At 42.8% G+C, this 14718-nt stretch overlaps 2 protein-coding genes across 6 annotated transcripts in view; one reads left to right on the forward strand and one right to left on the reverse strand.

Moving 5' to 3' along the window:
* ahi1 (Abelson helper integration site 1) overlaps window positions 1–14718 on the forward strand; it is a 26046-nt gene continuing 11328 nt past the window's right edge. For 2 of the 4 annotated variants that reach the window (XR_015867749.1, XR_015867750.1), the window contains exons 1-24: window positions 1–477; window positions 1077–1183; window positions 1626–2008; window positions 2101–2171; window positions 2469–2655; window positions 2805–2997; window positions 3104–3199; window positions 3332–3517; window positions 3676–3831; window positions 4233–4365; window positions 4443–4566; window positions 4935–5164; window positions 5349–5452; window positions 5533–5651; window positions 5931–6202; window positions 6280–6443; window positions 6524–6593; window positions 6688–6716; window positions 7058–7150; window positions 7288–7332; window positions 7400–7562; window positions 8359–8420; window positions 8660–8748; window positions 9110–9301. Coding sequence is in view for 2 of the 4 variants with exons in the window: in XM_088432743.1 (XP_088288869.1) it covers window positions 468–477; window positions 1077–1183; window positions 1626–2008; window positions 2101–2171; window positions 2469–2655; window positions 2805–2997; window positions 3104–3199; window positions 3332–3517; window positions 3676–3831; window positions 4233–4365; window positions 4443–4566; window positions 4935–5164; window positions 5349–5452; window positions 5533–5651; window positions 5931–6202; window positions 6280–6443; window positions 6524–6593; window positions 6688–6716; window positions 7058–7150; window positions 7288–7332; window positions 7400–7562; window positions 8359–8420; window positions 8660–8748; window positions 9110–9299 (3276 nt within the window). In the remaining 2 variants the exon portion in view is untranslated. Of the gene's footprint in view, window positions 478–1076; window positions 1184–1625; window positions 2009–2100; window positions 2172–2468; window positions 2656–2804; window positions 2998–3103; window positions 3200–3331; window positions 3518–3675; window positions 3832–4232; window positions 4366–4442; window positions 4567–4934; window positions 5165–5348; window positions 5453–5532; window positions 5652–5930; window positions 6203–6279; window positions 6444–6523; window positions 6594–6687; window positions 6717–7057; window positions 7151–7287; window positions 7333–7399; window positions 7563–8358; window positions 8421–8659; window positions 8749–9109; window positions 10023–14718 lie in introns of those variants that run through there. The other 2 variants (XM_088432743.1, XM_088432744.1) reach the window with 2 other exon arrangements.
* Window positions 10124–14718, reverse strand: part of slc18b1 (solute carrier family 18 member B1) — a 7818-nt gene continuing 3223 nt past the window's right edge. The window contains exons 6-13 of one of the 2 annotated variants that reach the window (XM_088432777.1): window positions 13674–13830; window positions 12601–12839; window positions 12430–12521; window positions 11289–11384; window positions 11126–11200; window positions 10817–10910; window positions 10567–10616; window positions 10124–10418 (exon numbers count right to left, since the gene is read on the reverse strand). In XM_088432777.1, coding sequence (XP_088288903.1) covers window positions 10364–10418; window positions 10567–10616; window positions 10817–10910; window positions 11126–11200; window positions 11289–11384; window positions 12430–12521; window positions 12601–12839; window positions 13674–13830 — 858 coding nt within the window. In that variant the 3' untranslated portion in view covers window positions 10124–10363. The remainder of the gene's footprint in view (window positions 10419–10566; window positions 10617–10816; window positions 10911–11125; window positions 11201–11288; window positions 11385–12429; window positions 12522–12600; window positions 12840–13673; window positions 13831–14718) is intronic. The other variant, XM_088432778.1, reaches the window with a different exon arrangement.

The raw sequence follows: 14718 nt of genomic DNA on the forward strand, positions 1-14718 counted from the left end.
GCTCTCGCAGCCATGTCAACGCTCGAGTGTTTTGCTAAGGATTTCGCGCTACTTTTCTCCGAAATTACCACACGCACACCGGAAAAAGTAAAATCGTGCCGAACAAACAGATAGGAGCTAGTGTTGATGTTTTGGGGAGTCTGTAAAGCGGAATTTGCACGGGCCCTTTGGAATGCTTTAGTGTGTTGTGAACGGTGGTGGGAGTGCAGTGATTGAACCCAAGAGTCATTCAACTGTCTCGGGCAGCGGCGCACGCGCGCTTAACTTCCGAACGGATTTTGTCGTAGTTCTCCTTACATTCGTAGTTCATTTTTGACCGGCTTTGGACGTCAGCGGGGTCAGAGTTCACATGAAGGTCGTTTGAGCGCCAAAAAAGGGTCTGGTTTGACCCTACGTATGACGTCACTCTGTTTTGCTAAGCTAACGTTAGCACGCTAACGTAGCTAGCTAAATGACAGACTTCGGTGATGCCTGCAGGTAAGTTTGTCTTTTCTTGGGTTTGAGGGGACTTTTTCCACATTGTTCAAGTCGTAAAAGTCGTCATGACGTCACGTGTCCTTCCGTGTGGCAAAAGCTTTAAAAACTTGAAAACACTTTCCATTCAAGGCTGTTTTGCGATGTTGTCTGTTTAGCTTTTCCTTTTTCTCACATTAAAAAAAAAGATTCGTTTTTATCAAGTGTTGCACTTTACCAGTTTTCGCATTTGAGAGTGAAGCCTTATAACGATCTTGATCATTTGAGTCAGGTGTGTTGAAGGAAGGTAAGATCAAAACTTGTACCACCCTTGTTCTGGATTGCAGAGGTTGCATTCGCGAGCTAAAGTTGTAATCCACAGAAAATGTTTTAAGATTTGTACACATATTTCCATTTTTTCGATGATTGTGTACAGCTGCAATTCAGTATTGGATGCATTCAGTCTACACAGTGCTAAAAGCACCCTGTTTCCTAGTAATCTAATAAAGTGTCACATAACGTTAGTATAACCTGGTTTTCTGTTTGTCCAGTCGTTGTTCAGTCCTGCATTACATAGGCAATGCAGCCTTATTCAGTAGCTGTTTTTTCCTTTGGTGCGTCAGGTGCAAGTACCTGGACAAAGACCCAGGACGAATTGGACGAGACGCTTGATAAGCCAAACAAGAAGAAGTCCAAGAAGAAAAACCACGACAGCAAAGAGAGTATTGTGGTAAGTTATTTTCCTTGTTTTTATGGATTGTTTTTCCTCATCATACGGCCCGGTTTAAATCTGGAACTGGAAAACATGCTGGTTTATCTCCAGTGACAAGTCTAAAAAGAATTTACATTTCTTAAAACCGCAAAAACAACAGTTGAGTTTAGCTTTGGTTAAGGTAAGTTTTTGTTATGCAGGCATGCCATGATGCAAATATTGCAAATGTGTGAGCATTTGACAAACAGAGATTGTTTGTAACTGCTTGTATTAATTGTCCAAATTTTAAATATGCAAAAACTATGATCCCAAAGCAATAAAACTCTTACATTGGTGACTTTCATTTGGACAAAAACAGTTTTTGAGCAGCTTCTTTGAGATCCCATAAGCAGAAATCTCGCAAGATTTTGTTCAAATGTTTAAAATGGCATTTCACTCAAATGATTTTCAACGTCTCCAGCTTCAGACTCTCAAGAACCTCAGTCTCGAGAAGGACGGGGATGTCACTCATGTGCAGCGTGTCAGCAGTGAGTGCGAAACGAAAGAAGTCACCAACAAAGAGGACACTTCACCGTCTAAAGCCAAGAGGAAAACTCTGAGGGAGCTACCCGAACGGCCTTTACCTGACAGAGGCTCTGAAGCAGATGGCCTGCCCAAGGAAGCGAGGCGCAAGAGTAAGAAGGGACTACGGAAAGATGATGACGACAAGGATGGCGATGAGCTGCTGCAGGAATACCGGCAACAGATGGTGCCAGAAGATGAAGAGACACAAGTGAGTGAGGAAATAGGGAAGAAGAAAAAGAAAAAGAAGCTCAAATCTGCCACGACCGAGTCGGATGTTGGGTGAGCTTTTGCTCTTTTAATATTTTCACGCGCGGCGGCCCTAGTGAGGATAAACGTTTGAGAAAAAAAATGGATACATTTCTCGCCATCAGGGATCATGACCAGGATGATGATGTGCGCAATGAGTCCAAGGACAAGAAGAAAAAGAAGAAAAAAAAGTCAGGTAAATTATAGAGATGCCTGAACGCTCATTCTAATTTTTCAAGTACCCACAGAATATTGTTTTTTTGTAACAATATAGAAACCGAGCAAATCAAAGAAAGTTTAGTTCATAAAAACCCACTAAAAACCTAAACAAAATGCTTGAGAGTTTTTCATGGCTAGGTAGTAAACATACTCTTAAAAAAATGCATTAAGTTGGTTCAGTAGGATTATAAGATTTTTATTTTTATTGATTTTTATACAATTTTTAAAATGTATTTTGTAATTTTTCTTCCACTATATTTGTATTTTTCCCCAGCGCCAGACGAAGGGGCCATCAGTGAGGTGCAGAAGAAGCCCGTGCCCGATGAAAATGACGGTCTAGTGCTAGGGGTCTACGTGCACCAAACGGATGGCCTCAAGACGGACTTGCGCATCTCGCATCCCATGGTGAAGATCCACGTCGTCGATGAGATCACGGGCCGGTACATCAAAAAGAAAGACAGGTAGGAGAAGAACCCGTTTGAATAGGTGTCAAACTCCAGTCCTGAAGTATTTTCATTATTCACTCTTATTAAGTGTGGAAAAGGCGAAGCTCCGTAAATACCTTGTGCTGTATGTAAAGTTTGTGATCAAAAACGTGTTTTCGTTTCAGCCATCGTCCGGTGTCGTCCTTTTACGAGCAAGACACCGTGGACCACATCCTTCCCATCATGACCCAGCCGTTTGACTTCAAGAAGAACAAGTCGGTTGTCCCCGAGTGGAAGGAGCAGATCATCTTCAACGAGCCCTTTGCGCGCTTTGTCGCGCAGGAACCCGACAGCCCAAAAGTTATTCTTTTCTTTGAGGTGACATACACACGTAATATGCTCCCAAATGTAAACCCTCAGGGGTTTTTTTTTTTGCCTGTTTTTGTCCATAACTGGTTTCCATCATTCACTTCTTATTTCTAAGATCCTGGACTTTCTGACAATGGAGGAAGCCAAAGCAAACGTTGATGTTGAGAAACATGAGCGAGGATTCAAAAAGATCGCTTGGGCCTTCCTGAAGGTATTTTCTTCAACTCCTTGATATTTAAAGTGGGCTTTAGTTGGGTCTATAAAGTATCTCCATGTAGTTTTCCGTGACAAAAGATTTGATTGAATTTTTAATTACATTTTTTTTTTGGTGCATCATTTTCAGCTAGTCGGTGCTAACGGCGTGCTGAACACGGGGAGCAAAAACCGCCTGCAACTCTACTGCCCGCCCGCGTCCGCCAAGAGGCAGCCTCGCACCATCGAAGTGGTGGAGTGGTGGCGGCGTTACCCGCGGGTTAAATACGCATCCACTCTCTACGTCACGGTGAAAGGCATCAGACTACCTCAGCGCGTAAGTAAGGAGAAAAAAGTAGCCGCCGTTTGACCGTGTCAGACATGTAAGGAAAAATAATTCACGCATCAAGGTTAAGTTCAAGTCTGGCTATCAGAAATTGCTCAAAATCGAAGACTAGTATATCCCATTCGGTCACCGTTTTGAAATTCATTCAGGTGGACCCGAGCATGCGTTCCATGATGGCACTGCAGGAAGAACGAGGCAGTGCCTCCTTCAGCGAGCTGCAGGATGGCGCCACCAATAGGATGTCCACGTCTCACGCGGAGGGGAAAAGCGCATCGGCGCTCAAGTGGAGCAGGATTCCTGGCCAGGTCAGACACCAAGACCTGAAGCAAATAATAAACGGTTTTTGTTTTTTTTTCCAACCCCAACAATCAGCCTCAAATTCTTTTTGGTATCAACACAGTTTATTTGTTTATTTATTTTGTATGTATTATTTATAGTAACCATAAAAAGTAACCAATAGTAACCATTATACTGTACAAATAAAATACTGTTTTTGTTTATTCACGCAAATATATGAAATTGCACGCTTGGTCAGAGAAGGGATATCATTTGTAAGTCAAGGTACCACCTTGCAACTGTGTTTTCATCTAAAATCGGAACTTCTCTTTGTGACTTTTACTTTTGAATGAAAGATTTTATGAATTATCGCCGTTACATCGCAAGTGTTTTGGGTGTCCTGAATTAAACCCCAGGTTTCATTTTCAAGGTGTGCCGGATTCCCAACAAGCCCATACTGACGTTCCGCGGAGGTCAAATGGGCTGCCTGGCGGTGCTCTTCTCCCACTCTGGAACGCTTCTCGCCACCGCATGTGCCGACAGAGATTTGTTTCCTGTTGTAGGTGAGCGACATCTTGCACAAAAACCTCGCCTCTGTTTACATACATCTTCACGAGTATAAATGTCATTTATGTTGCAGTGTTTGAGATTCCCTCTGGCAAAGCCTTGGCTGCCTTTACCGGCCATCTTAAAATCGTCTACGAACTCTGCTGGTCAGCCGACGACAGACGACTTTTGTCCATCTCCTCCGATGGAACGGTCAGGTGCGATTCCCACACTTGGCTTACTATTGCGAACGATATTTAAGGTGGGCATCAGTTAGGTGCTGCCATCTGAGGGAATATTTTTACAGAAGATGGTCTTTGTTTATCAATTGGAGAGGAGACCACCATACAAGAAAATATTTATTACAGTACTGCGAAAAGTCGACCAAGTCGGGTAAATCAAAAAAAAATAGGTAGCCTTATATAGCTGCCTCGATGCGTCACCGGAACCATATTTGCTCCACCGTTTTCTACGGACCTTTACTGCAGACGTACGCAGCGTCGTAAGGGAGAAAAACAGGGATATCCCAAGCATTGTACGATCACAATAATACATCTTTGAATACTATTTTTTTTTTTTTTCTCAGGGAATGGGATGTGGAGCAGTTCCTACCGACGGCACGGAAGGTTCTGCCGCACCCCTCGTTCGTGTATACGGCCCAGTACCACCCTGCTGCGCAGCACCTGGTGATCAGCGGCGGCTACGACTGCGTGATCCGAGCGTGGCGGCTCGACGTCGAGGACATCAACGGTCTGCTCCTCCGCGAGTTTGAGGCACACGGCGCTTTCGTCAACACCATTTGCTTTGACGCAGAAGGTAATTCACTGTGACATAAGGTGTACTGTACTTCAGGCTGGCAAAAAAAAAAGAAAAAGTTAGCAGGTCAGCGGCCATTATTCACCTCGAAAGTCGCCCGACACCTTTTGTCTACAAAAATAAATATCCTTGTCTGTTTGATCGGTGCGGATTTTGAACGATATTGAATTCTGCCAAACGTCAGGGCGCAGGATGTTTTCGGGAGACAACACAGGAAGTATCATCATGTGGAAGACCCCAATGGGTGACGGCGAGCAGCAGCCCTGGCGTCATTGGTGTGTGGAGAAGGTAACGAATATGCCGCGCCTTTTCACTTCATCCAGGCCTGAATTTGCTAACTGCCGCGCTAAATGCTAAATGTCTTCCAGATTCATACCGAGGCAGACCTCAAGGGGATCCCCATCAACATGCTGCAGGTCCATCCGAACGGCCGCTGCCTCCTCATTCATGCCAAAGACAGCGTCCTCAGGAATTTGGATCTGAGAATGTAAGACTGAAGTTCTCCCTCTATTCGAAGTGGAACGGATTGAAGAAAAGGATTTTAAAATAACTTAACAAATAATGATAATTTAAAATAATTGCATAGCCATTTTGTATTGAATATTTTGCACACTTTTGTAAAAATAGTACATAAACAAAAATAAATGAAATATACTTCCAAATTGTTTAGGGAGGAGGGGGGCTTCTGCCCCCCAAAATTAGGCTTAATGATTCCACTGCTTACATTATGTGTTTTTTTCTTAATTATTTGTATTGATTGCCTCAGAATGACAATGAAAAGGTACACGGGAGCCACCAACCACCGAGAGAAGATCAACAGCACCTTCACGCCGTGCGGCAGCTTTATTTTCTCCGGCAGCGAGGACGGAATGGCGTACGTTTGGAACGCGGAGTCCGGCGACCAGGTGGCGGTCTACTCGGAGCTCTGCTACAGCTCGGCCTTGTGCGCCGTGTCTTTCCACCCTCACGAGAACATGGTGGCCTTCTGCGCCTTTGGGGAGGGCCAGCCCGTGCAACTTTATCTGCATGACCGCAAAGGTACAACTCGAAATAAGTTCAATTGGCTCGTATTATTAAAAAAAAAGCAAAAACTCTCGCTTTTTTGTTATTTTCAGTGTCCCAGCTGGATGTACTCGGCACGAAGGAGCTCAGGTCGGCGTCAGACGCGCCCGAGCAGCTTAACGGCACGTCAAGCTCTCTCTCCATGGACCAGTTGAGCCAGGCTACCAGGCTGGCGTTGAAAATGCAGCGAGTCAAAGAGCAAATGGATTCCGTCCTTGTAAATATCCCGTACATTGTCCTCCACCTTTTACAATTTGGAATGTATTGTGAAATATGTTGTTTTTTCTTTGTTTCAAGGATCCACATCGCAGGTCTTCGTGTTTTGAACCAGGTACTGCTTGCTTCAGGGGGTCTCAAAGTGAGACAAGTGAGGATGTGTCAAAATTAGCAAATGCAATTTTTATCCCATAAAAAAAGTACCTACCTACAAATGAGGACAATTTTTTGTCTCCCTGTGACAGGAAGGAACCTGTTTTCAGATGTCAGCACGGTACATATTTTCCTTTTATATCATCTTCACTCATTCGCAGCCCAGTTTAAATGAATTTTTGACCGTGAATGAGTTGAGTTGATTCAAAAATTGATCTTTTGATGTCAATAGCCATCAATGGTAGTTATAGTCATTTAACTGCAGGTTATCAGTAGTTTGTCGTTCTGTACAAGAGTACGCCATCATTCTTTTTATATGACACGGTACGTAATCCCCGTCTCACTGAATGAGCATGTGACGGCTGCTAATGAGGCTAACATCCCAGCCATAAATCAAGATCAAGCGAGTTAACGAAATGCTACACATTTTCTATGGAACTAATGTTTGCGTTCCACCATCAGATAAGATCCAACGCCTCGCTCCCGCCTCTCTTGGGCGGCTTCAGTCCGGTCGGGCTGCATCGAAAGGGGACGCTGTCCTTCAGGCTACGCGAGGTGAGGGTATACAGTATATTTCGGCTTTACGTTGTGTGACAACCGCAGCGTCGTATTAGCCTATTGTTACTTTTCCGATAGTGCCATCGACGGTGAATCGCCACTAACCTACTCGCTTGACATTTGCCATTTTGCAGCCTCTTCCCGGTTACGACCCTTCCGCTGACTCATCTCAGCACGTGGTAAGCGCCCACTGCGACCCATACGACGCGACTGGCTCGGCGGTGACCGCCCGCCGTGTGCCTCCAGGTGGTGTCGCTGTACGACTACAAGGCCAACCGCTCGGACGAGCTCACGCTACGGCGCGGCGATGTCATCCGCGTACTGTACAAGGACAATGACAACTGGTGGTTCGGGAGCCTGGCGGACGGGCAGCAGGGCTACTTTCTTGTAGCCTACGTCGCAGATCCCAGTATGTCCGACGCGCCGGACCTTTGTTGCATACCCACCCACAATCAGTCATCCATAAAAAAGGGAGAACAAAAAACGACCAGACCTTTGAAGCGTTTCAACTTCCGCAATGTGTTCTCTCTCTTCAATGTTTTCTCAATAAGAGGCCGAGCGTGCTTGCTTAAGCTGTGTGGGTTTGTTGTAAAAGCTACCCATAAAACAAGAAAATGAAACACTTCTTTAAAGCCAAATTGTTCAACTAAACCAGGGGTGTCCAAACGTTTTCATTTGAGGGCCACATAGGGGGGAAAAAAGGCGGGCTGAGGGGCCACTTTCAACTACCGGCTTTATCAAATATACTAAAATCAAGCGATCAAAATACACGATTGTCTAGTTAATTCGACAAACCGCTACATCACATTTTGTTGAAGGTTATAAGGTGAATATTTAAGAATTTGTCAAGAAATTGTCATGAATTTGCGGTGGCCAACAGCAGAGTGAGCGCAAACATTTTAAATGCTCTTTTTTTTTTTTACCTGTGTTTGAAAGAAAAATGGTGTCATTTTATTTTATTTATGCCTCTTAAAGGCGCATCTCAGAGGAACCTCCACTAAATAGACTATTTTTCCAAACATCAGTTATTTGCAATGTGTTTCTGCATCTGAGGAGTATAGGTGGTTTTAAAGTATTTGTATGTAATGTGTATTTTCAACTATTGTGGATATGTTTGGGACATATACACTACAATAAACGCCACAGGGTATTGTTTTAATGGTGATGCGCTCATGGCGGTTTGCTAAGCTATTTTGCACTCATAGGAGACTCTGGCGAAGAGGCAACGGGAGCGGAAGCAGCCGTAGAGAGGACAACGCCGACCAGGGTGAGATTATATCACAGCATACTTTGTTGCTTAGTTCCGGTTATGCAGAAGCACACATTATTGGTCATGAAGTACTGTAGTTCAAGAAAAAGCCACAAGATGGCACCAACCATTTAGTAGATGCTCTTTAAAAATCCGTTGCTAGTTTTGTGATTTATGGATTAAAAGGTTTTATCCCCACCTACAATTTGAAGGCATTCATTAACACTTCATCGAATGTCTTCCTATGCTATTCCAAGATTTCCACTGCAATTACTCCTTCCGGAGAACTTCGGTTTCTCTCTGAGCCCAACCTAACTGACACTGAGCCCGAATTGATGGAAGCAAAGTAAGTACCATATTGCTTTTAAAATCTCCCTCGTGTATGACTAGAAATGCTGTCGTTATGATTAAATATTTACAACACTACTATAAAAGTGGGACCGACCCAAAATTTGTGAAAAACACTATTTGTCTATTAAATTGGATCATTGACTTGACAAGGGGCCCAACTTAACACCGATTTTCCTCGCCGTCATAACAATTAATACCATAGTACAAACATGAGCTGTGTGTCATGTTTTCTTGTATGTTTTGATGAACCCCAAGAGGTTCTCTCATAATACTTAAACCTGAATCAAAAATTGGCCAAAAAACAAACAAAAACATCCATATAGCCCCAATAATTTGTACATTTTCTCTTGGTCCAGACTTAAAAAGAAAAAGAAAGTAAAAAAGAGCGTGAAAAGGCTACCGCCACTAGCCGCGACGTCTCGGGCCACCTTTTCCGACCCGGATGTCAGAACCGAGCCGCCCGACGACATAGTCCGGCCCGCACGCCGCCCCCTCCCAAAGAGACCGACTAAGAGGCCTGGTGTTGCTGCGCAACTCCACCCATGACGGTACTTTTTTTTTTTGTCATTTTGTAAAGACAGTCGCTTTTTTTGTATTATTTTTGTATAAAATGTTTGAAAATGTCTTGACATTATTTATGATAGCGGTTGAAAAAAAAATAGTAGAACCTCCAAAGTGGACCTCAATGTTCCAATTTTTAAACAATTCTCTATACACGCACATACAAGGCTGGAAGTAAATATTTTTGCAGCGCAGTTTTGCAAACCATTGACTCAATTTGAGGAATTTTTTTTTTTTTTGGCTGATTAATCCCAAAGACTTAAATCAATTTATTATTATTATTTCTTAAAAAATGATATGACAATATTATCGTTACATCCTCGTTCCAAAACTATTTGAGACTGGCAGGCGAGTGATTTCAAGTGTTCACATGAGGCGCAAAGTCCAAATTTTACAACGGCAATCAGCGATGCCAAACTGCTTATTTCGAGCCTCGTACGCAGGCAATTGAATGCTTAATGATTTTCCTGCTAGCCTCTATCCACATACTATTAAACATATTATATGAATTTCATTTCCTTTTCTATGGATCACTTTATAAACAAAAAATCTGTCCGGACAGTTTGAAGATCAAAATCACGCCACTTTGGAGGTTCCGTTCGACACGAATGACTGATACAGTACATTTCAGGGCCAAAAAGTGTGTTTGTATTATATTTGCAGATTTTTTTTTTCTTTCTAAATGCAGTATTAAACTATTTATCATCATTTGTGTTGACTGTCATCTTACGGTGCACCTGCAAAGTATTGCAACAAAGAAAAAAAGATGACTTTCTTGAGGCCCCGTGGGGAAAAAAAATACAATGGAGCCAGCTGATTGACATATATTACATATGTACAAGATTTATTTGGACCAAAAAAAAAATTCCCAGGCTGCATTGCCTTGAAATTGTTCCTTATCTCGGAATTGTCCATAACAAATGTGTCCTAGCGAATACAAAATGATCAGAACATTCAGTGTGTGTGATGTGACATTCATCTGCTGGAAAATGGTAGGTGCCCCCCCCTTCACGCACATTTGTAAGATGTTGAAATATTATTCAAGTATTTTAGTCATCCAAGAGTGGAAGCCTTTCATCAGTTTGTTGCCTCTTATCAGGAAGTCTGGGGGAAATACAAAAAAAAAAAAGACAAGCAAATAAGGTTTTATTTATAAAACAGCTTAATTCAGCCTACAGTATTTTCGATTCAATTTTATATTTTTTTCTAAGTGCGTGAATGTTTTTTGGTATAGCTAAAGCAAGTTGCTTACCTTTGCGGCGTTACCGGATGCGAGATGTAATAGAGCGCCAGCAGGAAGGCCTGTGAACGCATCACTGCATCAACCAATGGAAAGCTATTTAACACACCCCAAATGTGCTTCTTAATCTTTGAGTTTACTGTACAAACACGTGTTAATAAGATCAAATAAACAGGGATAATTCTGTTTGTTTAAAGTAGGTGACTGAAAGGTAGGGGCTTTTACCAAAAAAAAAAAAATAGGTCAGATAGATGAAACTTACACCCAGAAAGGCCAAGCCTCCCTGAATGGCGGCCGCCCACTCGAAGCCCAGACGCTGTGTAAGGAACCCGCCCATGGTGGGCCCGTAAAACATCCTGGAAACAGGGTGCATTCCCTTTTTTTTTTTTTTTTTTTTAAATCCGACCCAAAATCAGACCTAAAAGGACCGCTGCATAAAATTCAACAAACTTTCCATCTAGATGCTTCCAAGATCCAAGAGTTTCATTGTCATACGCACGGTAATACTGCAAAACGACATTCATGAAGCAATTCTAAAACCAGACTGCTGCATAATGGTGGTTTGACTCACCCGGTGGACCAAACGGCTCCAAACAACCCCGACACCATTCCCAGAGTGCTCAGTCCCTCCTCGAAACCGTTGTCGCTGCACGGGAGCGGGAACAAAGCGATCAAACCATCACCTCTTGACCTTTGCCCCGTCAAATGGGCAAAGTCATTCCTCGGGCACTTACTAGGCGCACTTTATGACCTCTGGGAATATGGGGATGGCGGTCATGGCCAAGGAAAAGCCGATTACCCCCAGCATAACCACCAGCAGCCAGAGTTGCCTGAGAACGTGGACGGATGATTCATTTGACACGCGTAAGCCGAGCATAGTAATAAATAGTGCGGCATCGAAGTGGGAATCAAAGGAAATCTAATTCAAAAGTAGACTTGACGGATTCATCTTAAAGTGTATTACAGTGTTTTTTTTCCCCCCCAGATTACTGACTTAATTACTTATTGTTTATGTATTCATTTATTGTGAACTGTTGCTGATTTGGCTGAATTTAATGATGAAAAAAATAAAGCAATTATTTTACAAGGAATTTAAAAGGTGAATGAGGTTAAATGAAAAATTGTCACATTTTTAAACTATACAAATTGATTGTTACAAGTTGAGCTGTCACTATTGAATATTTTTAGAAATGATGACTTTCTCGGATAGGTAATTGATTAATAATAATATAAAAAAAAACATTAAAATGTATTCATTTTTTCCCCAATTTGTATTTTTACACATTGTTGTTTATTTGGATTAGTGATTACAAAGCAAACCATTTTTTTTTCAAACTCGTTCAATTACCGGTTAGTGGTTCAGTTATCGTTTTCCCAAACTAAAAGCAAATCTTTGCAAATATGTTATTTTGAATAAAGACAAAAGATAGTCAGCCTACTTTCATCAACGACAAGAGAAATCTAAATTACTGCTGAGACAGCATTTCAATCATGCTAAATCTTGGCGCTAAATTATTACTCAAATAGCTGTCGATTAATTTGATCGCCGATTAATCGGTTGATTTGACAGCTCTTAAGTCTTACACTGCTTTAATAGTTGTAGTCGCAACAAATAACTGGCTAACAAAATAAGTGAAACGTGACAGGTGTAGATTTTTCCTAACAGTTGCTTGTTTTCATAATTTAAGAAGCTAAATTAGGCCATGTGGATTTTGAATAATCTTGTTTAGAAGCGGGTTTTAACCTCCTTTGTGGAGGTTTTGGTATGCTAATCAGCAGCACCGTTTGGAGTTCAAGCCACGGTTGTTATCGCCAATGCTAGTGCAGCTAGCGTTTCCATATTTTGCTTTTTCTTTACGCACATGAGCAAAGTACCTTGGTATGTGAAGGAAAGGAACGGGACCTAGAAACAGGAAGCTGGCAGCCGTGGCGGCGCCGCCGATCACCATGAACCAGCTCCTGGATGCCTAAAGGAGAAGAGGGGGTGGGGGGGGGGGGCTTCTTAAAAAGAAGTCTTCATGAGCAAAGATGGCTTTTAATACTCACGGGGTATTTATCTGTGAAGAAGCCCATCAGCGGGGAGCCCAGCGAGTACGGGAAGGACAGGCCCAGCATGATCAGACCCACGTAGCCGGCGGACAGCTGGAACTGTTCCACGGCATACAGGGACAACGTGGCGTCCAGGAAGCCCAGACCCGAACTCAGGGTGAAGATGACGTAGCACAGCAGGATGATTTTGATGTTTTTGAGAAGACTGAAGAAGGAGCTCTTTGAGGAAGCGGCGTCTGGTAGATGACAGGCAGTTAGGATTCCCAGTTGATCAAACCTGACTAGTTTGCTGGCAAATTTCAAGGCTTGTGAATATTTCAGCTCATGTGGACTTCTAACATTTTGTTGCGTCAACCACGCTTTTCCCCCATGGGTTCCCCAACGATCAGACGCGTCGTTTGCTGGCTAAACGGGCTGTACTAAAAACTAAATGCGATGTTTTTTCCGCACTATAAGGCGCACCTTCAATAAACAGCATTTTTTAAGGTGTTTTCGTATATAAGGCGTACCACATTATAAGGTGCATAGAATAGAAGCTACAGTAGTGGCTGGGGTTGTCTTATGCATCCACTAGATGGCACTGCGCTAAAGGGAACGTCAAGAAAGCAAACGGTCAAACTTTTCAATCAGAAATGAAGACAAAAGATGATTTGTGGAAAGTACTTCAAGAAGAATGGGAAAATTGAACATATTAAAAGACTGTTTAGATCGACGCCAAGACGAATCAAGCGTTTCAAAGAATGGAATTAGAATTTAATTCAATAATAACCTTTTTTTTTTTTAAATTTTGCGCCTTGTCCCGATGTAAATTGCTTTGAAATAGGAGCATATATAGCAAATCAAAATTTCAAACTAGTGGCTATGATCATTTTTATTGTGGAAAATACATCTACAACTGAAATGCACAGGTAAAAATAGTAGAATTTACATGGCGGTGAAGTTATTTTATTTTTTCGTCCCCCCAAAAATGCGCCATATAAAACTCACCAATTTGAGAAAATGGAAGATTTTTAGGTGTGCCTTATATTGTGGAAAATACAGTAAAATGGGAATCAAATGAAGAGTTATACCGATAGAGGGAAGGATGTAGACGTTGAGCGGCACCATAATCAACAAGAAACAGCCGAGCACCATGAAGGGAACCTCGTATCCGAAGGATTGGTAGAACCAGCCTCCGACTGGCGGTCCCAAGATGAGGCCCAGGCCCGTAAACACTTCCAAACTTCCCTGCGAGGAAAAGAAAACTGTTCAAATTCATTTGACTTTACAATATAAAAGCGGCAAAACTCGGCTCAACCTTCCTCGAAAATAATCATTTATGGGACGCACTCATACTTTTGGCCTTCATTTTGGGGGGGAAAAATGGTTATATTTGGGGAATTCCGATCATTCGAAAGGGCTAAACATAACTAAACGAAACAAGAAACTATACATCCTTCCCGCTAATGCGAATGCATGAAGTGGCCCTTCTGTTGGTTCACATGCTTCTCACACACGAACGCATTTTCCACGTGACAGCGCCGACCCGACACAATGGACAATATCTCGCCGGAACCAAAAGGGTGAACATCAGAACCCGTGGCTGCGTCCAATTTACAACAACCCCGATGACTTTGACTTGGCCATTTGATTGATGCACGTTGTCCCATCTGACGCGTTTCGTACTGACCTTTAATACCACCCTGACCGATCGGTTTGTTGACGTTTCCAATGAGTGCGTTCCCCTCTTTAAAGATTTGCGGTTCGGAACAAGAAGCGAAAGGCTTGGTTTTTGTGTACTTGCGGAGTCAAGAGATTTCCCCACTGACCGGACCCACCGTTTCCTTATTTACTTACGCTTGCCGACTAAACGGGCCGCTGCGCAAATGATGAGCCACAAATTGTGCCGAGCGTGAGTATTTTTTAACCGCGTAATGGCTTTGTCGCCGCTTTCTCATCGGCGTTTCCCTATTGATCAGACCCGACTGCTTTTATGGGTGAAAGCGCCGCCTGTGAAATTGAAACCTAGGAAATTTTGGCCCGGCTTTTAAGGCTCCGACGTCTGCTTTCACCAGAGTCGTAATGGATCAGATCTGACTCGCCGGCTGAACAAGCTTCCATAAAAATTCTAGCGAT

This window comes from Hippichthys cyanospilos, chromosome 14 (genome assembly GCF_059441005.1).
Source record: "Hippichthys cyanospilos isolate Australia breed blue-spotted pipefish chromosome 14, RoL_Hcya_1.0, whole genome shotgun sequence".
In the NCBI taxonomy this organism is placed as follows: domain Eukaryota; kingdom Metazoa; phylum Chordata; class Actinopteri; order Syngnathiformes; family Syngnathidae; genus Hippichthys; species Hippichthys cyanospilos.